The 25,156-nt window shown below is 33.3% G+C and overlaps 1 protein-coding gene across 1 annotated transcript in view; it reads right to left on the bottom strand.

The window, feature by feature from the left end:
* Positions 1-25,156, bottom strand: part of LOC118202395 (uncharacterized) — a 66,546-nt gene that overhangs the window by 16,760 nt on the left and 24,630 nt on the right. The window contains exons 4-9 of the mRNA XM_085821300.1: positions 19,994-20,060; positions 18,620-18,651; positions 12,463-12,535; positions 7,208-7,242; positions 5,788-5,842; positions 2,441-2,472 (exon numbers count right to left, since the gene is read on the bottom strand). Coding sequence (XP_085677426.1) covers positions 2,441-2,472; positions 5,788-5,842; positions 7,208-7,242; positions 12,463-12,535; positions 18,620-18,651; positions 19,994-20,060 — 294 coding nt within the window. The remainder of the gene's footprint in view (positions 1-2,440; positions 2,473-5,787; positions 5,843-7,207; positions 7,243-12,462; positions 12,536-18,619; positions 18,652-19,993; positions 20,061-25,156) is intronic.

Consider the following 25,156-nt stretch of genomic DNA (forward strand, 5'->3'; position numbering starts at 1 on the left):
GTATTTTCAGGTGCCTTGAAGTAAAGTTTGAAGAAACTGAACTTAATCACATAAGGTGGTACTATGAGCGATGAATTGAGCTGAGTGCTCTGGGTAGAGCTGGAGCACAAACTGAGAGGTGAAATTTCTAACATTTCAAAATTTTGAAATTCATATAGCACATATATATACGAAAAAACTAAACTCTGGAACTGGATGAAATGCCCAACCAAGCTTTTTACTCCAAGTAATCCAGATTTGGTCAGAGACAGCTAAATCATGACTTCTGATCTGGACAAAATGCGACACTCAATACAATTTAGTACAGCTCGTTTAGCTGAAAATAACAGGTTTGTTTCAGCATATATGGATGTACTGACTTCTACATCATTCAGAATCTGTCTCCTGACGGCTCAAATGCACAGAGAAGAAATTCTTAAAATCTTGGTAATGCCTTGTACTGCTGCCACTGGCGATTCCATCTTTTTTATACATCAAAATGGCTAAGTTCATTAACTTGAACGCATGAGGAAATAAAAGCAGAGCTTATGGAATGGTGCTCAGAACTGAATTCACTGTTGATAGACTTTTAACTTTATCTATTGTACACTCAGTAGGGAAACCTGGGGAAAATCTCCCATAACCTCATCTATCATGTAACAAATTTAGTTTCCCACAGACTCAAGATATCTACAATCTTTATTAAAATTCTGACAAAATTCCTTAGTGTGTATCTCTTTTTTCTCTGAAAGACACGTATAATAATGAATTTTTTATAATAGTTGGGTTTCCTGTAAATTTATACTTTCTCACATTTTTATTAAGTTCCCACATTCATAAATATATTTAATAGTGTACCACATATTTATCAGCAGCTGTCTGTTTATTTAAATTACCTATCCCCTTATCAACTGAGCAGAGTACATACTCAATTTACAAAGTGTTTTCTTTATATTGACGCCAGTTTTATTAAATAAAGAAACATTGAACAAGAAAGATAAGAATTGAAAAGGTTCAGATTTTAACAACTGCTCAAAAGGGATCATTTTAAATTTATTACAGTTTATCAGTTGAGATTTTCACCAGACAGTGCCCAGGTGAAATAACAAAACATTTCATGGGAAATTAGATGAACATTCATTTAGACTAACATGAGAAATTTTATGCAGTTTTCAAAAGTGGAAAAAAAATAAGTTATATAATTCTATAAAAATATTTAACATTTTAATCCGATTCATTTATATGAAAATTCATTATTTAAATGTATTTTTATTTAAATCATTTACATCAAAAATTAAAGAAACAATATTCTTAATAATCGCATCAGCTGCTTTATAGTTTAGTTCATTAATTCATAACAATATAATAATGTGGCCTGTCCTGAGCTTTTAGAGTGGCAGTCAAGTGTTGAATCTTAAATACAATACAATGTCTCATTTTGATAATCTTTTAAAACAAAGCATATTAACAAAAAGAAAAGTTTTCCAAGGCAGCTGTCTCAAACTGGTGGCCTGCTGGCTAGCAGTTTCACATGGCTTGGGAATATATTCTCAGCAACGTAATAAACATTATTATGACAAGACTTTAAAGATGAAGTTCAAGGTTTCAATGATTCATAGTCCACTTTTACATTATTTTGCTTACCCTTCAAAACAAATATGGGAATCACTCAAAAATACTCATAAATGGAAGTAGACTTTTTCAAAGATTTCAAGCTACAGATCTGACTAAATTTTATTCATTCTTATCAAAAATATAAAATACCCTCAGTTGTGAATTATTGAAAATAAGAATAATAATTTTATTTGAGCGTACATTTACGTGTGAACATTTTTTCTGAGCTGTTGAAATTTAATAAGAAAAGAATGAGACTGACTGATGGTCATATATCAGGTGTTGCAGCTCAAATCAGTAGCCAAAAATAAAGAAATTCACTTATTGATGTATAGATATATGTTTTTCAGTATAGGCTGAAGCAAAGCTTAATAAATAAAAGAAAGAGGAATAAGTTGTCATTATTTCTACTCAAGTTTTGGCCACTTGGAAATATTTTCTAAGCTGTTTATTTTTACCATAAGTAAGTTAACCATTAATTCAACATCATTAGAATTGTTGAAAATCAAGCATTTAATTGGTATTATGTGCAGTTTAAGTGGCATCATTGTTTTGTTGTATTATTATGTTTTATGCATCTGGCATCACTATTATTTTCTTCATTCTAAAAGCTGTCATGTAAACAATACGACGTACGTAAGTTCTCTTTACTTTTTTTGTTAATAAAGTCCAAAAATTAGCCATTACTCTGTTTGTTAATTTTATAACAAGAATTATTTTGAATAAGCCGGTTTTATGCATCAGGCCCACATTCAACTTATATTTGAGACAACTCCTCTCAGATGATAATGCTCACAGAAAATAAAATGGATAATATCATAGAAAAGTTTATCATAATTATACACACCTTCATCAGGTACTCCATTTCTGCCTGAAGCTCTGAAAAAAAAAAATTAAGCTATTATCTGAAAGTTAAAGACAGACATGTACTGATTTCAAGTAAAAAAATAGGCTTGTTTTCTTACTGAAAAATATCTGTATACAAATATAGTGGCCATGGTTTTAAATATCAATGGCAAAAGTGACATAATTGGTTACATATAAAATTCGAAATTGCAGAAACAATTCTTAAAAAAGTTACAAGTTACTTGTTTACACACAAGTTAAACACTGTTTTAAAATGCTAAGGGTTTTTGTTTAAAGGAATGACATCTGCTGCTTTAGAGAATTAGTTATCAATATGATTTATATAAACGAAATTTATACAGTAATCCGAACGTCAATAATCCAGAATGATCTATAATCCGGACCTCAAAGCTACAAACTTTCTGCGCATGCGTAATACCTTTACGCATGCACATGATACGCTTATGTGTGCAAGTTTAATGCATAACGGACGGTATAAGCTATGCTAAAATTATCTAATTATCTATTTCAGTTAATGTTGCAGATTCTGTTGTTCCTTAATCTTCTAATTGGATCCGGCTTATTATTTTTTGCAGCCAAATAATAGCAGTCAAAATGTTGAATCTTAAATGCAATAAGTCATCTCATTTTGATTATCTTTGAAAAGGAAGTACAGTCAAAAGTCTTTAATCCGGATGCCCTTAATCCGGAATGATCTATAATTCGGACCTCAAAGCTATAAAGTTTCTGTGCATGCGTATCTGCATAATGCGTTAAAGCATGCGCATAATGCCTTTACGCTTGCACATAATACATTTACGCATGCGCGTTTAATGTATAATGGACGGTATAAGCTAAGCTAAAATTATCTAATTATCTATTTCAGTTAATGTTGCAGATAGCGTTGTTCCTTAATCTTCTAAATGGATCCGGCTTATTATTTTTTGCAGACTGTTATAGCAATTTTATAAAAGAAAGCATGAACTTTCGATTATGTCAAAAAGAGTTTCCGATTCTGGAGCCATAAAAGGATCTACAAAGCGAAAGCACGTTTCGATGTCCATCAAACAAAAAGTGGAATTGCTGCAAAAAATGGATAAAGGCATATCCTTTGTTTCTATAACCATTCCGAAATCTGTTTATCAATTTCACACTGCTCTGTGGGGGGGGGGGGGGCAATGAACTGGAAATTTATCTGTCAGCACTTTTCTTATCTTCAGGGCAGATGCTTTTATTTTATTCGGGTTATAATTCCTTACTAAATGTAGTATTTCATCTCGATGTATTCTGCCTTTCATATGATTTAAATCAAATTCCTTGTCATTATAAATATCACGAATACACATCAAACAGTTTCCTGGTTGCAATTTTCTGATTTCGACTATGCGTAATGTATGCTTTACGCATGCGCGCATTGAAAGAAATGCTTAATAAAGTAAATAAATAAATAATAAGCTTTTTTTTGCAAATTTTGATACCCTTTAGATCATAATTGCTCTTTATTTCATAAATTACGGTTTCATATTTTTAATTTTATAATTTCTGCATGCCACCTTAAGATAATAGATTTAGATTTAAACTGATAATAGATCATAGATTTAAACTGATGACCTGCACTGGTGTGCAAAAATTAAGGACGAGATGGTTTTTTTCAATATAACTTTGTACAAAAGCTTTCGAAATCAACACATTTAATACCGTAAGATCCCCAATACGTAAAGACATGAGTAATGTAAGCAACACTTACTAAAAGAGAAATCAGAGGGATAAAAAGAAGCTTTATTGAAAACGTAGCATGGAGCGCAATGCAACTGAAGGCCAAAACATCCCTGTGATGGGTGTCCAGCAAGAAACATCCGGTCTTTAATAGGGGATATGATCTCCCCTGACTGCTAGGCAGGTTTCACAGAGTCTGCCCATGCTGAGAATGAGGGTGTCAATGAGTTGTTGAGACATTGCTGCCCATTTGTCTTGCAGGCGCCAATCGAAGCTCTGGAATCATTACTGGTGGTAAGGTACGAGCTGCCAAGCGTCTGCCTAGAAAATCCCATACATGCTCGATGGGATTGAGATCCGGAGATCGTGCCGGCCAATCCATACGTTCAATATCCTATCTCTCTAAGTGCTGTTCGGCAGCTACTGTGCGATGACATGGTGCATTGTCGTCCATGAAAAGGAACTGCGGACCCATAGCTCCTCTAAAAAGATGCACATATGGAAGAAGAATCTCATTACAATAACGGGTCCCGTTGACTGAACCTGCGTTGAAGATGTGAAGGTCTGTATGACTACCAAGCATGATGCCTCCCCAAACGAGAACACCGCCACCTCCATACCTGTCCCTTTCAATGATGTTCGAGGGATGATTGCCGCTTCCCCGCTCTTTCCAGATGAGTATCCGATGAGAATCGCTACTCAGACTGAATCTGCTCTCATCTGTAAAGAGTACTCGTCCCCATTAATTGTCTCTCCAATTCCGGTGTTCCCGGCACCACAGAGAACGCCTTCTCCGATGGGCAGGCGTTAGAGGTACACACCGTACAGGGCGTCGTGCAAACAGACCACCACCGTGCAGTCTTCTGGCCACGGTAAAACGCGATATCGGTCGTCCAGTCGCCTGTGTCTAGCGATTTCTCCCACTGTCTGCCGCCTAATTCTTCTGGCCTGTAAGGCAATATACCGGTCATCTGCGGGTGTGGTTCCTCGTGGACGACTACTACTAAACCCCCGGATAGCTGTTCCTGTAGTTTGAAATTGTCTCCAAAGTCGTTAAACGATGCTGTGAGCAATTCTGAATCTGCAGCCACACTTGTCACACTGCGGCCTTCCTTCAACTTTCCAATGATTCGACGTCGGGTAAAAGCATCCAGATGTCGTCTAACAGATTGATTATTCGGCATTTCTCGCTGAGGCAGCAACTCGGTGTGATTTTAACTGCTATAGGGCATGCAATCTCTTTGCCAGAAATACTGATCTTACACCGACAACATGCTTTATACTACTCAGACACTCCCCCATTACGTCTACCTACATATCTGCGCATGTGCTACCGTACATCACCTTACTTAATCTCCTGATTGGTTTTTCTGTCCGCTCTGCCTCTTCGTTCAGCTGATATGCTAATTTTTCGACTTTGTCCTTAATTTTTGCACACCAGTGTAGAATTCGGAAAAACCCCTAATCTGGAATAGCCGAAGTCCCATGACACGATTTACCATTACACGATTAACAAAACCCAATTGGGAAATAATATACTAACCATCGAGTTAAAAAAGAATAAAGTGACAATAAATATATATAAAAGATTCAGTTCCAGCATAAGCCAAAAAAAAAAAATCTCTTAATTACCTCCATTTACTACTCTTTCGAGAAGTAACTGGCATGTCTTGCAGAGTTTGAGGATCTGAAAAAGAGAAAATTAGAATTGAAGTGCTGTATATTTTTTTTTTAAGATTTAAATAAAAACTTCAGTAACTTTGAAAGCATCGCATATATTTCATATATATTATTATACTATATATGTGCAATATATTGCACTTCATATAATCTCTTATACACATATTCTTTGCTTTCAAATAGTTGACACCAGTTTGCTTGTACAAAAACTTCACTTGTATTTGTGTTTGCTTACTAGAAGAAATATATATATATATATATATTAAAAAAAAAAGAGAGAGAGAGAGTTTTGCTTACACCAGGGCTTCTGCACAGTATCACATGATGCAAAAAAAAAAAAAAAAAGTTATATAATTCTATTATAGAATTTATTTAACATTTTAATTAAGTATTTAACATTTTAATCCAATTCATTTAAATGAAAATTCATTAATTAAATATATTTTTATTTAAATCATTTACATTAAAAAATTAAAGAAACAATATTCTTAATAATTGCATCAACTGCTTTATACTTTAGTCATTAAATCATAACAATAGAATAAATAATGTGGCCTGTCCTGAATTTTTAGTGGGACAGTAAGTGTTGAATCTTAAACACAATAAAACGTCTCATTTTGATAATCTCTTTTAAAACAAAGTATATTAACAGAAAGAAAGGTTTTCCAAGGCAGTTGTCTCAAACTGGTGGTCTGCCGGCTGCACATGTTCCCTTGAAGCAGTTTCACATGGCTCAGGAATATATTCTCAGCAATTTAATAAGCATTATTATGACAAGACTTTGAAGAGAAAGTTCCAAATTTTAATGATTCACAGTCCACTTTTACTTTACTTTCCTTATTAAAAATACACACGAGAACTGCCCAAAAAATTTCAGAAACAGAATTAATTCATTTAATATAATTCATGTAAATATATATATTTTATTTGTATAAATTTTTTCAAACATTTCAAGCTACAGATATGACTAAATTTTATTCATACTTATCCAAAAAAAAAAAAATCCTCAGTTGTGAATTTTTGCAATAAGGAAAATTACTTTGTTTGAGTGTAGATTTATAAGTGAACATTTTTTCCGCACAGCTGAAAATCAATACAAAAAGAATTAGATTGACTGATGGTTATTAGGCATTGCAGCTCAAATCTGTAGCCAGAAAAACTTTGAAATAAATTGAAAACTGTTTATTTTTAACTTAAGTAAGTAAGTTAGTCATTAATTCAACATGCTAGAATTATTTGCAACAAGACGCTTTTAAATCTTGCATTTGGCCAAATTCAATTTATGTTTGAGACTACTCCTCTTCAATAACAAACACTTACAGAAAATCAAATGGATAATGTCTTCGAAAAGTTGCATTATATTTATACAAACCTTCTGAAAGACATGCCTTCTAGTCTCTGCATCCTCTGTAAAAAAAAAAAGAAAAAAAAGAATCAAGGTATCTGAAATTTAAAGAAATATATGTACTGATTATGAGTAAAATAGTGCTTAAATTATCTCTATGCAAATATAGCGGAAATGGTTTTAAATATCAATGACAAGAGCAATTGGTGACATACAAAATTCAAAACTGCAGAAACAACAAACACTGAAAATGCTAAGGGTTTTTGTTTAAAGGTGCTGCTGCTTTAGAGAAATAGTTACAAATAGAATTTGTTAATTTATATAAAAGAGGAAATGAAAGTTTTTTGGAGACTAACTGAAGAATAAATTATTAATATTACTGTGACTTAAAAACCAATTACAAACATGTTACATTTTTGGGGGGGGCAGAGTCAGAGAAACAAAGATGGCCTCGTATTGTGAAAAGGCAGACAATAGTCATTCTCTATATTAGAATGTACACCATACAGTATGTAAAATTCCAACAAACAGAAACATAATTTAGATATAAAATTCTAACTTCTAAATCAGCAGTTCCCAATCTATGTACTTCCCAGTGACTCTTCAAGACTAACAATTTTTGCATGTACAAATACTGCAGGAACGCATAAGTGTAAACTTTTTGATTAAAATTTCTGAAATCTGCTTGAAGCTTCTCAAAACTCGCATAAATACAGTTTTGCTGCGTGTTTTACTGCTTCCTAGGGTCAAACTAATACTGTGTGTACTTGTGAATGGTATAAATTTAGTGTATTCACCACTATTTGTTAAAAAAATTATTTACTTTTCTTTTTTGTAGCTCACGGAGTACAGCACAAAGTCCGAAATCCGGATGTCCATTATCCGGAATGATCTAAAATCTGGTCTTCAAAGCCACAAACAATTTTTTTTTTTGTACGCTTTACACATGCGCATTTGATTTTTCCTTCCATAATAAAACATGTGAAGATTTTTCACTTAAAAATTTCAATTCTTAATATCACTTAGGCACTAAATAAAAATCTCGTTATGGAAAAACAATCGTGTAAGCATAAATTTGTGAGATTAATAATTTGGCTCCATAGCTGAGTATCTGCTTGGCATACATCTCAAACCGAAACATTCACCTATTTTATATCCCTGACGCTGGCCTGGCGAGTCATTATTTATTACATTTTGCTTTCATCACCACATGTTTATCAATACATGACAGCTTCAATAATAACTCATGCTGTGATGTCTAAACTTAGCAATTGAATATTAAGAGTATGGCAACCCTTTATGCTAACATTAGGCTCGGCGATGATTATAGATTTTTAAATGTTCTAAGAAATTTTGATGAGGAAAAATTCAACAAAAATTTCTTTTCATATGCTAAAAATAGATTTTGTTAATGAAACTCACAGGCCAAAAGATTACTATGTTGGCATCGGACAGCAAAATTTAAAGAAGACGAAATTTTTGGAATTCGGGGAAGCACCGAGTGGCAAAATTAAGGGATGAGAAGTATTTGTGATTTAGAAAAAGCACTGGGATCCAAAGTTTAGGCATGCTGGAAATTTAGAACTTGGGAAGATGCTTTGTAGCAGAATTTAGGACCCCAAGAGACTGCACCGGGCGGTATCGAGCGCCGGCCCTAGATAAAGCCTTAAGTATATGTGGGAGTTTATTTATTTAGGACTTGGATTAGTTTGAAGCATGTACAAGAAATAAACATAGGTATAGTAAATAACTAATAAAATTCAGGCTTAATTCAGTACGCAGTAGGAGGAAGACAAATTTAGCGAAACAACTTGGCTTTCATTGCCAATCTTGTAATACACAGCCAATAATGTATAACAGATGCTATTAAGCTAAACTAAAATTATCTTTACTGATTCCAAAGCATTTCAGTTAATGTAATAGACTGTGTTGCTCTCTAATCGTCTAAGTTGTTGCAGCTTATTATTTTTTGCAGACTGTTATTTAAATTTTAGAAAAATAAGCTTGAATTAGTTAAATTTTAGAAAAATAAGCTTGAATTAGTTAAATTTTAGAAAAATAAGCTTGAAATTTAGATTATGTCGAAAAGAGTTTCCACTTCTGGGGCTGCCTATGGATCTACAAAGCGAAACCATCTTTCGATGTCCATTAAACAAAACAAAAAGTGGAATTGCTGCAAAAAATGGATAAAGACATATCTGTCTCAAAATTATGTATGGCATTAGAAAGTCGACTGTATATGACATAAGAAAAAAGAAAAAGGAACTTTTTGAATTTTTTGTGGAAGCAACTTAAACAACTGACACCGAAAGAAACGTTTAATAAAGTAAAAAAATAAATATTAAGCTTTTTTTTTTGTAAATTTTGATACCCTTTAGATCATAATTGTTCTTTATTTCATAAATTACGATTTCATATTTTAATTGTATAATTTCTGCATGCCATCTTACCAGATTCAAATTGATGATCTAATATCTGGAAAAATCCTAAATCCGGAATCGCCGAAGTCTCGACAAGTCCAGAATTCAGACTTTGTAGTGTATAAAATCAGATGGCGTACAAGATAATAAGAATGTCTGGGAAGAACAACTCTTATATAGGAGAACATCTTTGTTAATATTAGTTTGGATAATTCCTTTTTAACACACTGTACACAATATAGAGTGGAAGCATTTGATGGAAATCAAGGCTTCTGTAAAGCAGTATCTAGTTTCGAAAGCGGAATTGAAGGCAAATTTCAAGTGAAAAGTATGAACATCAAATAGCCTCACAAATGTTTAATTGTTCATGCCAATAATAGTTTAATTGCTCATGCCATGGGATGAAGAAAGCCTGATACAATGTTCTGTTTTGTAACCATAAAGGACCTTCAAAGGACTTCTTGGAAAAAACAAACCTAAAAGTAGGGAGAGCCATTTTGAAAGGCCATCGTTCTCCAAGGAATAAAGCTTAGAGGAAAGCATGGACGTCAACCGTCTGGATATTTTGAATGTCCCATATAAAATAACAACTCAGCAAGACTATAGTGGAGATACTGAACATCATACATAAAAGGCCATCACTTTCATAATTTATAGTCAGCAAAACATACAGACATGATTCTCTGGGCATTCTCAAAACATAAAGACATGATTGGTAAATGGAACGGAAAACAGAAGATTTGGTAGGTAAGGAAGCTGTAGAATTTTTCTATTCAATTCTTCAACATAGTCATCATGTCCTGATTTCTCCTTCTAAAGCATGTCCAACAGCAATCTTATCTCTGGTGGTGTGCAAAGAACCTCTCTTACCATCTGTTTTGTATGTTCAGTGTTCATTGCTTAGATTAGTCATTCTAAACACTATGTACATATATACAATTTGGTGTTTAATAATTCTTTATTCATTGCTTAATAATTCTTTGCAAATTGGTGTTTAATAATCAACAGAAACCAAGCTGTTAATTTGAAATCCCCCAAACAGTTGATAGATGGCAAGATATCCAGAGATATTGTCCAAAATTAGTTTTACCAACTTTACATATAGTTAGCTATTTACCTAAAAATATGATTCTCTCTTTTAAGATGTTTTAAAACAGCTTTTGGATACAAATACTTGTGGTATTACACACTTAATAAAACTAGATGCCCAGTGCCTCACAAACTGGCTGCTCCAAAAGCAGATTTTGCTTATTTAGTATGAAAAGGAATTTGTAGTCCTTCTAAAAGCTGATGGAGTAGCCCTCTGCACATGGTAAAAAAATCGGATGGGTCTTTACGACCTCGCTGCAACTACTGTAAATGAAATTCAATCACCATTCCAGATAATTGCCCAATGAGGCATCAATATGATTTTACATCTACTTTAAACAATAATGCTATTTTTTTCTACATTATACCTCAAAAAAGTGTATCACCAAGTAGCAATGAATAAAGAGGACATACCAAAAATGGCAATAGTTACTCCTTGTGGATTATTTCAGTTTAACTACATAACATTTGCCTTACATAAGGCTACGCAAACTACACAAAAGATTACTAGACCAAATTTTGTCACATTTAAATTACTGTTTACTATATAGAGAAACAATATTTTGATTCCTTCATCATCTCTCAAAGAATATATCCGTTATATCAAAGAAGTTTTTATAAGGGGAAAAAAAAAAGTATAATTTGACTGTCAACCTTCCTAAATGCAGGATGCATAAAATTCTTAGGTTACATAATTGATGAAAGTACCTGTAGAATCATTCCTTTTGAAGTTATCCAAGATTTTCTGAAGACAAAAACTATTTTTGAACTCTGACATTTTTTGAAAATTCTTAATTTCTAAAAGAAGTTTTTAAATCATATGGTGAAGTTCAACTTCCTTTAAATGGTACACTGGGAAGTTGTAAGAAAAATGACAAAATATTCTTAGATTGGTCAAAAGACACTGAAACACTTTTGAGTCTTGTAAACAGCTTATGGCACAAGTTACAAATTCTGTCCACCCAGACCAAAAAAAAAAAAAAAAAATTATATACATGGGAGCCACTAGGATACTTTTCCAGAAAATTGAGTCATAATGAAAAGAAATATAATATATTGGACAGAGAGGTTTTTACAATATTTGACACTATTAAATCCTTCAGATATCTGTTTGAAGGAAAGCGCTTTACAGTGTTTACAGAACATAAGGCACTCACAAAAGTATAACAATTTTCCCCCTTGCCAAATTAATAACACTTAATTTCATAGGTCAATTCACTACTGATATGCATCACATGTGAATGGTGCAAAAAAATTGTCCAGTCTCTTTCTCACATCAAATGGTTACTGATGTCATTCCTGTCAACTATGAACCTATTTTGCAAGCACTGGTTCAATGCAAGCATCAATTTTGCAAGCATCCAACCAGTATTGAATGAATTTAAATTCAAATGTAAACTTTCTGCTAACTGACTGCAAAGAAGCCACAGAGTTTTAAAACATGAACAGAATCATGCTTTTTTTCACCTAAAGCTTTATCAATGAAACAGTTTGCTTAATTCTTCTTGGAACTAAGTTCTTATTCTATGTCTCTAGCACAAATACTTCTTTAGAAGAAGGATGATGTAATGTAAAATTCTATGAGTTCAAATCTAAGAAGGTTCAATGCATCTGAAGCAGCTTGATTTTACTGAAACTTTTATTACCATTACAAGATTAACTAAAGCCAATTGGAAAATAATGCACTAACCATCGAGTTAAAAAGAAGAAAATAACAATAAATATACACGAAAGATTCCAGCATATGCTAAAAAGATTTTTACTCTAAATTACCTGCTTCGATGAGGGCCTCTAATTGCTCCTCCCATTCGTCAATCATGTTCAATTTCAAGTGCAGTTCTTTGCACTGAAAAGAATAAAATCAAAATTAAAGTGTTGTATAAATTATGTTTACATTTAAATGAAAACTTCAGTAAATTTTATATAAGCCCTAAATACATACAAGGTGTGGCTATTAATTTTCAGGACTGCTCTAATAAAACCAGAACAAATGATGTGAAAAACGTAACCTTTTAATATGTTTCGAAGTAATCCCCATCTGCCGTAACACACTTTTGTGCTTGGCTGTATAAATTGTGGAAACAACTTTTAAAGTCCACTTTCGGAAGCCTCTTCAATGTTGACATCAGGTTCTTCTTGATGTCTTCAACATCCACAAACCGTGTTCTTTTGATCACAGCTTTGAATTTGGGAAACAAAAAGAAGTCTGTGGGGACCAAGTCAAAAGAATATGATCGAACAATTCCCAAACTCCAAACTGTGACGAAAGAAACATGCTTTGTGGAAATTGAAGACATCAAGAACAACGTGACGACGACATTGAAGAGGCTTCCGAAAGAGGACTTTAAAAGTTGTTTCCACAACTTATACAGCCGAGCACAGAAGTGTGTTACGGCAAATGGAAATTATTTCAAAACATATTAAAAGGTTACATTTTTTCACATCATCTGTTCTGGTGTTATTAAAGCAGTCCTGGAAATTAATAGCCACACCTTGTATATTCTTTGTTTTCTAAGCTTACACTACTCTACTGTTACAAGAGACCTGCACTTGTATTTGCGTTTGCTTACCGAAAGAAATACTAAAAAGGACCTATACTCTATATATGTAGGTATGCTCTATATTAAAAAAGGTATATTATATATAAAAGAGGGTATACGCTATAAAAAGGGGGTACATTCTATATAAAGGAATACCCTTTTTTATATAGAGTATAGCTATATATATACCAGGTTGTTCAATAAGTTCGCGGAACGGAAATGAAGAAACCAATTTTTATTTGTAAAAATGACTTTTTCAACGTAGTTTCCCTCAACTTCAATACACTTATTCTATCGGTCTTCTAATTTATGGATCCCTTGACTGTATTGGTTTTTCGGCAGCTCTGCAAAATATCCCTCCACGACAGCTATTATCTCTTCGTTTGAAGGAAATTGTTTTCTACGGAGATATTGTTTGAGGTGTGGAAAGAGCCAGAAGTCGGAGGGAGCTAAATCTGGTGAATAGGCTGGATGTTGCAACAATTCGTACTTCAATTCAGTTATTTTAGCAATGGTTTTTTGAACTGTGTGTGCAGGTACGTTATCTTGGTGGAAAATGATTTTCTTCTTTTGTAATCCTGGTCTTCTTTCATGAATTTTTTCGTCTAATTGATTCAAAAGGTTACAATAATAATCCAAATTAATTGTTTTGCCAGTTTGAAGGTAATCTATGAACAAAATTCCTTTCACATCCCAAAAAACTGATGCTAAGACCTTCTTGGCTGATTTTTGCACACAAACTCGCTTCGGCGCCGAAGAGCCGGATTCACACCACTCCTTAGCCTCCTGTTTTGATTCAGGATTACGATGGTAGATCCAGGTCTCATCCATTGTGATAAATTGATGGATAAAGTTGCTTTTATTCTTCTTAAAACACTCCAAATGTCGCAAAAGTCGCATCCAAATGTGTTTTTGCTCCATCATTAGAGAATGCGGCACCCATTTTGCACAGAGTTTTTTGAAATCCAAATTAACACTCAAAATATTGCTCACTGTGCCCAATGAAATGCCTAAAGCCTCTGTTAAATCTCTTTCAGTCAATCGACGGTCTTCCAATACCATATCTTGTATTTTTCCGATGATTTCCGGTGTTGATGCAGTTTTTGGATGTCTCTCTAACGAATCGCCTTCAAGGCTGGTACGACCACTTTTGAATAAATTAATCTATCTTTATTATTTTATGAGTTATTAAACATCAAAATGGGTCAACCGGGACTTTATAAACACCTTGTATATTACTCTGTAGGGGCTGTATATATATATATATATACTCTTACACAGGGGCTTCATGTACAGTTTTACACAATGCAAGTAGAGCCTATGGGCCACAAAAACTGGAAACTTATATACTGGAGGTGCTGGTCAACAGAAGAAAATTTTTCAAAATATATTTTATTTCAAACTAGTTCACTAAAACGTTGTTTACTGAACTGCTTTGAAATAAAATTCATTACTTGCATACTGGAAAGAGAGGCCTAGAAAGCATATTAAAATGCAAATTAACAATGAAGATACTTTTTTAATGACCTGAATGTCTAAAAGGAGTGTGTCTTTTAAATCTGTATCTGTGTCTTTTAAATCTTGTATCTTTATTGTAGTAACAGCAGATTTTTGCATCCACTTCAGATCAGAATCCTGAGTCAAAATGATTTTGTGTTAAAACAACATGTGATGAGCCACAGCAAGATGGAAAGTCAGTCGCCAACAGATCCTAGCATCCAACATTTCAGTGAGCTAAGAGGTAATTACCTAACCTGGTTCCAAGAGGTAGGAAGCATTTATAGGCATATTGGTCAATGTCTTTCACAAGTTTCCACTTCAAAGAATGACCCTCATTTTCTAAAAATAATGGTGCCTCTGAACAGAAGACAAAATGCCACCCAGCTGCAAAGCAAGCTTCCACTGGCTATTACAAGAAGCTTACACAAAGAATTTACAAAGGTCTTTCCATGTGTGGGCTAGTCGTATGCATTTCTGTCTTCAGAGCAGTTTAAAGCTTGAAGAAACTGCTCTTAAAAAGTATGATATTTGACTAACGCACAGCCAAGCTTTCTTCAACAAGAAATCCAGATTTGGCCCACAGACGTCTAATCAATGACTTCTGATCTGGACAGAATGCAACACTCGAGAAATTCTTGAAATATTGGTAATTTCTTGTACTGCTGCCACTGGCAATTCCTCCCTTTTTTACACATCAAAATGGCCAAGTTCATTCAAGTTCATACATGAGGAGGAAATAACAGACCATATGGAATGGTGCTCAGAACTGAATCCACTGGAACATGACGGGGATACATTGTTGATAGACTTTTAACTTTAGCTATTGCACATTCAGTAGGGAAACCTGGGGAAAATCTCCCATAACCTCATCTATCAAGTAACAAATTTAGTTTCCCACAGACTCAAGATATCTACAGTCTTTATTAAAATTCTCACAAAATTCTTTAATGCATCTCTGTTTTTTTCTCTGAAAGACATGTGTAAAAATGAATTTTTTATAATAAATGCGTTTCCAATAAATTTAGCCTTTCTTACATTTTTATTAAGTTGTCACATTCATAAATATATTTAATAGTATACCGCATATTTAATCAGCAGCTATCTGTTTATTTAAATTGCCTATCCCCTTATCAATTGAGCGGAGTACATACTCAATATAGAGAGCATTTTCTTTATATGGACTTTAGTTTTATTAAATAACTCTGAATGAGACAGGAAAGAAAAAAAGGTGGGTCAAATGAAAGGGTTCAGATTTTAATAACTACTCAAAAGAAATATTTTTTTATGTATTACAGTTTATAGGTTAATACTGTCGACAGACACAGTCCATGTGGAAATGCAAAACATTTCACATGAAATTAGATGAATATTCATTTAGACTGGCATGAGAAATACATACATGCCAACCTTTGACACTCAAAAATCAGGAATTTTTTTAAGAAATCAGGAGATTTTTCTCAATGTTAAAAAGACTTTTTAAATGACAAAAATATAGTTTTTAATAATGAATTAACTTTAAATAGTAACTAATTCTTAAATGCAAGCAACACAAAAATACCTTACGCATAAAAAAACATTTTTATTACTTGCATCGTTTAAGGGGGGGGAAGAGGGAATTTTAGTTTAAGAAAAAAACTTCCTAATTTTGTTCACTGCAATTGCCACGTAGGCCTGCTTTCGCTAAGAAAAGTTTTCCTAATGTGTTATCACTAATATTAGATCTAAATTTAGTTCTCATTTACGCAACAACACTGAAAATCCTCTCACACTCTGCACTACTATGGGGAACTGTCAAGATGGCCAACACAATTCTAGACAGTTGACTATATTTTAAAATTCCATCAGCACCTTTCAGTTTTCCAATTAAACTCCACTGGGTGTCAACCTACCTGATTTTATAACTTCATCCCAGTTTTCTAATTATAAACTGCTGTTATGCTGCTTTTGGAACTACTTCAATTTTTCCTTCCTTTTAGAACTCCTTAGAAGATAATAATAAATATCAACAATGCATTCATCCACATTTATTGGTAAAGAAGCTACCCCTTTTTCAGCTGCTAAATCTAAGAGGTGACAGGTGCACCTCATAATCTGCAAATCTGAATTTTCCTTTCTTAAGATGCCTGCAACACCAGTCTTTTAAGCCTACCAATACTGGTGCATTATCAAATTTTAATAATTAGCTGTGCTATATTAAAACTTGTCAAATGTCCTTCTAAAGTGGGGACAGAAAATAAACTGCACTCAATTTCTGAAGACTCCAGATTAAAAAAAGAAACAACAATTGGGTACAGTTTTGAATCAGTATTATTGCTTCCATCCGTAGAGAGGCAGAACGGAGTTGTTTTAATGCAATCAATAACTGAAGATTTATTTTTCAAGCCCATTTCTTTAACAATTGCACCTGTTTTGGTTCTTACACTTGAGTATTTCTTAGCGATTTCACTATCGTGAAACATTTTTCTAAATAAAGCTGCAGTGTGATCCTATGCATTCAGTGGCAAGTTGTGCTCAAGTAAAAAGGCAGAGAACAGACATTCTGCATTAATAACTTTTTGGTCCTCTGTTTTCGAAGAAAAATTTAATTTTCCGTTTTTTTTTTCAAAACAACTCATGTTGTCCTTTTGTTTTTGTGTACGCACATGTTTGAGAACATCCGCCCTTCCACCATGCTCGATACCCACTGGAGAACTGGAGAACGATGTTTCTGGATACGTATATTCTTTCACTCACAAAGCAGAAGTTATCTGATTCGCAAGGTTTTGTTTTTTAATAATTTAGAGAAAATTCAATTGCTTTCAGACGTCCAAAATCTCTTTTTTTTTTTTTTTTTTTTTTTTTGTTTATATAAGAAAGTATTAAGCCAAGTTCCATAAAAATCGTGAGAAATTTTAAGAATAAGAAAAAGTCGGGAGAAATATATTGTAAATCGGGTTGGCCGGAGAGCGGTTGAAAATCGGGAGTCTCCCGCCTAAATCGGGAGAGTTGGCAACTCTGGAAATATTATGCACTTTCTGACCACTTAAAAAGTGAAAAAATGTGTTATGTAATTCTATAAAAATATTTTTAATGTTTTAATATGATTGCTTTTAAAAAAATTATGACTTAAATCAATATTTAATTAAATCAATTATATTAAAAAATTAAAGAAATAATATTCTTATGAACAGCATCTATTGCTTTTATATAGTTTGTCAATTCATAACGATACAATAAATAATGTCGCCTGTCAAGTACTTTTAGTGGGATAGAAATAGCAGTCAATGTGTTGAATCTGAAGTACAATAAAATATCTCATTTGAGCATCTTTGAAAATAAAGTATATTAACAAAAACGAAAACTTTTCTAAGGCAGTCGTCTCAACATGGTGGCCTACAAGCTGCACGTGAATACCTAAAGTAGTTTCACATAGCTTGCAAATATATTCCCAGCAGTTTAATTAGCATTATTATCACAAGACTTTAATGAAGAGAAAGTTCAAGACTTTAATGATTCAAGAATCCAGTTTTTCACTATTGTACTTATTAAAAATAAGTATGAAAATTGTGTAAAAAAATTCACAAAAAGAAAAATCACTTTGTTTGAATGTACATTTAGATGTAAACATTTTTTCTATACAGTTGATAATTAATAAAAAAAGAATGAGATCGACTGATGATTCAGCAGGTATTACAGTTCAAATCTGTAGCCAGAAGTACTTGGAAATAATTTGTAAATCATTTATTTATAGCTTAAGTAAGTCACTGACTCATTTGGAAGATTCTTTCAAATCGTGCATTTGGCCAAATTCAGTTTATGTTTGAGACCACAGCTCTTAGATGACAACATCTAATGAAATAGATAAGAATGAAATAGATGTCTTGGAAAAGATTCATTATAATTATACAAACCTCTTGCAAGGAGAGCTGATGTGGTATGCTCTCTATAAAGAAAAAGAAAAGAAAAAAAAAAAAAAAAAAAGAATCAATATATTATCTGCAATTTTAAAAAGATATAGACTGATTTTGAGTTTAAAAAAAAAAGAATATTTTTCCAACAGAAAATATTTTTACATAAATATAGCAGCCACGGTGGTGGCCTATTGGTGATATATAAAATTCGAAATTGCAGAAAAAACAGTAAACACGTTTTGAACATATTAGGACACTAAATACAGTCAAAAGTCGTTAATTCGGACACCCATAATCCGGAATGATCTATAATCCAGACCTGAAAGCTACAAACTGTCTGCGCATGCGTCGCGTAAGACCTTTACAGCTGCGAATTTGCGTGTGCGCATGCGCAAAATACGTTTATGAATGCACGTTTAATATATAACGGATGGGATAAGCTAAGCTAAAATTATCTAATTATCTATTTCAGTTAATGTTGCAGATTGCGTTGTTCCTTAATCTTCAAATTGGATCCGGCATATTATTTTTTGCAGACTGTTAGAGCAATTTTATAAAAGTAAGCTTGAACTTTCGATTATTTCAAATAGAATTTCCGATATATATTTACTAATATGTAAAGGATATACAAAGCGAAAGTATCTTTCGGAGTCCATTAAACAAAAAGTGGAATTGCTGCAAAAAATGGATAAAGGCATATCCTTTGTTTATCTAAACTTTAACGTTTGTTTATCTAAATTTTGTTTATCTTTAACACCACAGAGCGCAATGAATTGGAAGTTGATCTGTCAACACTATCCTTATCTTAAGGGCAGAAGTGTTTATTTTATTTGGCTTACAATTGCTTACTAAATGTGGTATTTCCTCTCGATGTACTCCATCTTTGATATGGTTTAAATCAAACGAAGAAAGTGACAGAGGTTATTGAAAACGAAAAAATTTCGATTGACAAATTAGTGGTATTCTCGACACAGCAATTATAGGACTTGAACAACGGAGCTTTGTAACTGAACAAGAAATTATGTCTGTTTATGGAATTAAAGAGAATGTATTATCACATAAAAAAAGAAGCAACTTAAACAACTTACACTGAAAGAAATGTTTAATAAAATAAACAAATAAATATTAAGCTTTTTTTTGTGTAAATTTTGATACCCTTTAGATCATAATTGTTCTTTATTTCATAAATTACGGTTTCATATTTTTAATTTTATAATTTCTGCATGCCATTTTACCAGATTTAAACTGATGATCTATAATCCGGAAAAATCGATAATCCGGAATCACCGAAGTCCCGACAAGTCCGGATTAACGACTTTTGACTGTACATACAAAAGATTCAATTCTGGCATATGCCATTTTACTCTTAATTACCTCCTGTGAGGGCTCTTTCTAAAGTCCTCTGCACTTCACTGCAGGGATCCAGGAGCCTGCAGATGTCCTGAAAAGGATAAAATCAGGATTAGAGTCTGTATAAATAATGTTTACATTTAAATAAAAACTTCAGAAAGTTTGAAAGCAGTTTATTGCACTTCATATAATCGTTAACATAGATATCCTTTGCTTTATAATAGTTTACACCACTGCACTTTTACGAAAAAATTACACTTGTATTTATGTTTGCTTACCGAAAGAAATTCTAAAAAGAGTTTCTCTTATACCAGGGCTTCTGCACAGTATTAGACAATGCAAGTAGAGCCTACAGGCGACAAAAGCTGGAAACTTATACAGTACAGATGCTGGTCAACAGAAGAGAATATTTCAAAAAAAATTTTTATTCCACGCCAATTCACTCAAGTCTCATTTGCTGAACTGCTTTGAAATAAGATTCATTACTCTTAATAACGAAAAGACAGGCATAGACAACTGTTCAAAATGGAAATTGACAAAAAAGAATTTTTTAATGTGACATGAGTACACATGCACTATTTGTTGTAGGAAAAGCAGATTTTTGCATCTATCTGAATTCAGAATGCTCAGTCAAAATTATTTTGCATTAAAACATCGTATCACGAGCCGTCCCAAGATGGAAAGCCAGTCTTTAACAGCTCCTAGCAACCAACACTCAAATAAACTAAAAGGTAACTGCCGAATTTGGTTCCAAGAGATGCTGGTGAATGTCTTTCACAAATTATCATTTCAAAGAATAGCTTTATTTGCTAATAATGGTACCTCTGAACAGGTGTCAAAATGTCCCACAGCTGCAAAGAAAACTTCCAATGGATCCAAGCTTTGATTGGACAAATGCAAAGCCAAGCTTTCTTTCCCAAGGAATCCAGATTTGGCCCATCCAAGACAGCTAATCCATAACTTTTGATCTGGACAGAATGTCACACTCAATAAAATATAATGCAGCACAATCTAAAAAAGAACTCGTTTTGCTGAAAGTAACATGTTTATTTCAACGTATGTGGATGTACTGACTTCTACGTCATTCAGACTGGATTTCCTTATGGTTCAAATGTAAGATTAAGATTTTAAGACATGCAAGAATCAGATTTTAAGAAGAAATTTTTAAAAATCTTCATAATGCCTTGTATTGCTGCCACTGGTGATTCCACCGTTTGTGTACATCAAAATTTCCAGTTTGTGAACTTGAACAGTCAGGAAACCTGACAAAAATCTAACATAGCCTGACCCATCGAGTAATCAATTTAGTGTTTCACATAAGACATCTACAACCTTTATTAAAAGTGTGATAAAATTCCTTAATGTATGCCTCTTTTGTCTCCGCTAGATATGATATAAGGTGTATTATCTATAAAATCATCCTTTCTTACATTTTTACTTAGTTCTCACTCTCATAAATATACACTGCTGGCCACTGAAATTGCAGCACCAAGAAGGAAAGCAAATACAAAAAAGATAGTATACGTAAGTGGTATGGCATTGAGACAAAATCATTAAATCTGTAGACATTTTGAGGGTTTACAAGGTAAGTAGAAACAGCTGCCAGCCTTGGCAGCAAAAACGGTCCTTACCCGGTTAGGCATGGCATCAAACTGAGCCTGGGTGAGAGAAATGGCCAACTCATTAACATCAACCATATTAAGGGGGTTGGCGGCCCATTCTCTCAGCAACCCATGACCAAGTTTTCAATGGGTGACAGATCTGCAGACCAGGACAGCAATTGAATACCCTGTGTATCAAGGTAGGTCAGAACACTACATGTAACTTGAGATCTGGCATTATCTTATTGGAAGATGGTGTTTGTGACAGACATCAAAGATACTGCACAACTACTAGACATAAGATGTCAGAAATGTATTGATCTTTGTTCAAATTATCATCAATCCAAACTAGAGATGTGCATGTTGTGTACCTAATGGCTACCCAAACTATCACAACAGGTGCAGGGCCCCTATGTGGATATTGAATGCAAGCAGGTGACGTGTGGTTGCCTCGGAACCTCCACTTATGTTTATGGCTATCAGAATACTGCACGCAGAATCTAGACTCATCAGAAAAGATGACACTGTGCCACTCCTGTATCCAGCTTCATCATTCGTCACATCAGAGTTGCCATCTCTCTCTATGCTGCATTGTCAAGAGAAGCCAAAGTAATGGTTGCCATGCTGATAGTCCATGCTTCTGCAAACGTCAGCACACCATAGCAACAGATACTACGCATGCTACAAACATGCCCACTTCTTGACTAATGGTCCGTAATATGGTTGTATGGATTCACAGGGCTGACCTCACACTATGTCTGTCCTCTCGCGCACTAGTCATGGGAGGGCGCCAAGATCATGTATGCCGTTCAATATGAACCTCAACAACTCACTGATTCTTTATTCGCATGACAGTGGTTCGATGCCAACCAGGGTGACAGACAATACCACGGAACGATAATCCACACACTAGATAGGCAACGATCCTGCCTCTACCGAATTACGACACTTGCTGGTAAGCATTTCTTATTATTATTCGAGACATAAAATGATATTCTGAGCTAACTCCGATCTTAAAAAGCACTTTCCGAATGAGAAATACACAACTTTTCTTTTATGCAGTGCTTAAGATGTATTTCTCCCTCTGTATTGTCTAAATACGCTGAAATACTAATCATTCACATATCCCAACCTCTTCTTCCTTTCATATGATTTTGATGTTCGTCATATCATACCTTTCTGGCATTGCAATTTTAATGGCCAGCAGTGTATTTAATAGTGTGCAGTGTATTTATCAGCGACTGTCTGTTCATTTAAATTGACTGTCGTTTTATAAGTTGAGAAGAGTACAAACTCAATACACAGTGCATTTTCTTTATAGTACATTGGTTTTATTAAATAATGAAACATTGAACGAGACAGAAAAGAAAAATAATATTGAAAAGGATTAAATTTAACAGTTCCTCAAAAGGGATCTTCTTAAATTTAATACAGTTTATCAGTCGAGACTGTGAACAGACATAGCCCAGGTGGAATATCAAAACATTTTATAGGAAATTAGATGAATATTCATTGAGGCATATTATGTATTTTTAGTAGATTTAAAATGTGAAAAATACTTTATATAATTCTATAAAAGTATTTAATACTTTAATCTGGTTGATTTAAATAAAAATTCATGATTAAAATGAATATTTATTTCAATCAATTATACTAAAAAATTAAGAAATAATATTCTCACGACCTGCATCTATTGCTTTTACATAGTTAATTCATAACAATATAATAAATAATGTGTCGTGTCCAGAACTTTAAGTGTGATAGAAATAGCAGTCAAAATGTTGAATCTTAAATGCATAAATCATCTCATTTTGATTATCTTTGAAAAGGAAGTACAGTCAAAAGTCTTTAATCCGGATGCCCTTAATCCGGAATGATCTATAATTCGGACTTCCAAGCTATAAAGTTTCTGTGCATGCGTATCTTCATAATGCATTAAAGCATGCGCATAATGCCTTTACGCTTGCACATAATACGTTTACGCATGCGCGTTTAATATATAATGGAAGGTATAAGCTAAGCTAAAATTATCTAATTATCTATTTCAGTTAATGTTGCAGATAGCGTTGTTCCTTAATCTTCTAAATGGATCCGGCTTATTATTTTTTGCAGACTGTTAGAGCAATTTTATAAAAGTAAGCATGAACTTTCGATTATGTCAAAAAAGAATTTATGATATTCCCGATTCTGGAGCTGCCAAAGGATCTACAAAGCGAAAGCATGTTCCAATGTCCATCAAACAAAAAGTGGAATTGCTGCAAAAAATGGATAAAGGCATATCCTTTGTTTCTCTAACATTCCGAAATCTGTTTATCAATTTCACGCTGCTCTGCCAGGAAGGAGGGGGACATTGCGGCGCACAATGAACTGTAAGTTGATCTATCAACACTATCCTTATCTTCAGGGCACATTTTTATTTTATTTGGCTTATAATTCCTTACTAAATGTAGTATTTCATCTCGATGTACTCCGGCTTTGATATGATTTAAATCAAATTCCTCGTCATTATAAATATCACGAATACCCATCATATAGTTTTCTGGTTGCAATTTTCTAATTTTGACTATGCATAATGTAAGCTTTACGCATGCGTGCATTGAAAGAAATATTTAATAAAATAAACAAATAAATATTAAGCTTTTTTTTTTTTTTTTAAATTTTTATTTTGATACTCTTTAGATCATACTTGCTCTTTATTTCATAAATTACTGTTTCATGTTTTTAATTTTATAATTCCTGCATGCCACCTTACCAGATTTAAACTGATGATCTATAATTCGGAAAAACCGATAAGCCGGAATCGCCGAAGTCCCGCCGAGTCCGGATTAAAGACTGTATATTAACAAGAAAGAAAACCTTTTCTAAGGCAGTCATCTCAAACTGGTAGCCTGCAGGCTGCAAGTAACCCCCTGAAGCAATTTCGCATAGCTTAATAATAGCTTAATAATATATACCCATCAACTGAATTAGCATTATTATGACAAGACTTTGATTCAGAGTCCTGTTTTATATCATTTTGCTTATGATTCAAAACGAGTATAAGAACTGCCCAAAAAATTCACAAACAGAACTAATTTATTTAATATAATTCATATAAATATATATTTTTAATGCATATAAATTTTTCACACATTTCAAGCTATACATACATATGACTAAGTTTTATTCATACTTCTAAAAAAAATAAAATATCCTCATATGTGAATTTTTGCAATAAGAACAATCACTTTGAGTATATATTTAGATGTGAACATTTTTTCTGTGCAGTTGATAATAATTATGAAAAAAATGAGATTGACTGATGTTTATCAGGTGGGTGCAGCTGAAATCTGTAGTCAAAAATAAAGAAATTCACTCTTTGATGAACAAATATATGGATTTTTTTTTTACATACATCAAAGGAAAACTTAATAAGTATAAGAAAGAGAATAAGTTGTCTTTATTTGCTCTCACATTTTGTCCAGCTGGAAATATTTTTTAAAATGATTATTTTTAGCTGAAGTAAGTTAGTCATTAATTCAACTTAATTAGATGGTTTGGTTGGTTTATGTGACAATGGCAATTTGTGGAGGACTTTCTAAGGAAA

This window comes from Stegodyphus dumicola, chromosome 7 (genome assembly GCF_044657685.1).
Source record: "Stegodyphus dumicola isolate Sdum_Otavi_A_Nest chromosome 7, ASM4465768v1".
NCBI classification, from domain to species: Eukaryota; Metazoa; Arthropoda; class Arachnida; order Araneae; family Eresidae; genus Stegodyphus; species Stegodyphus dumicola.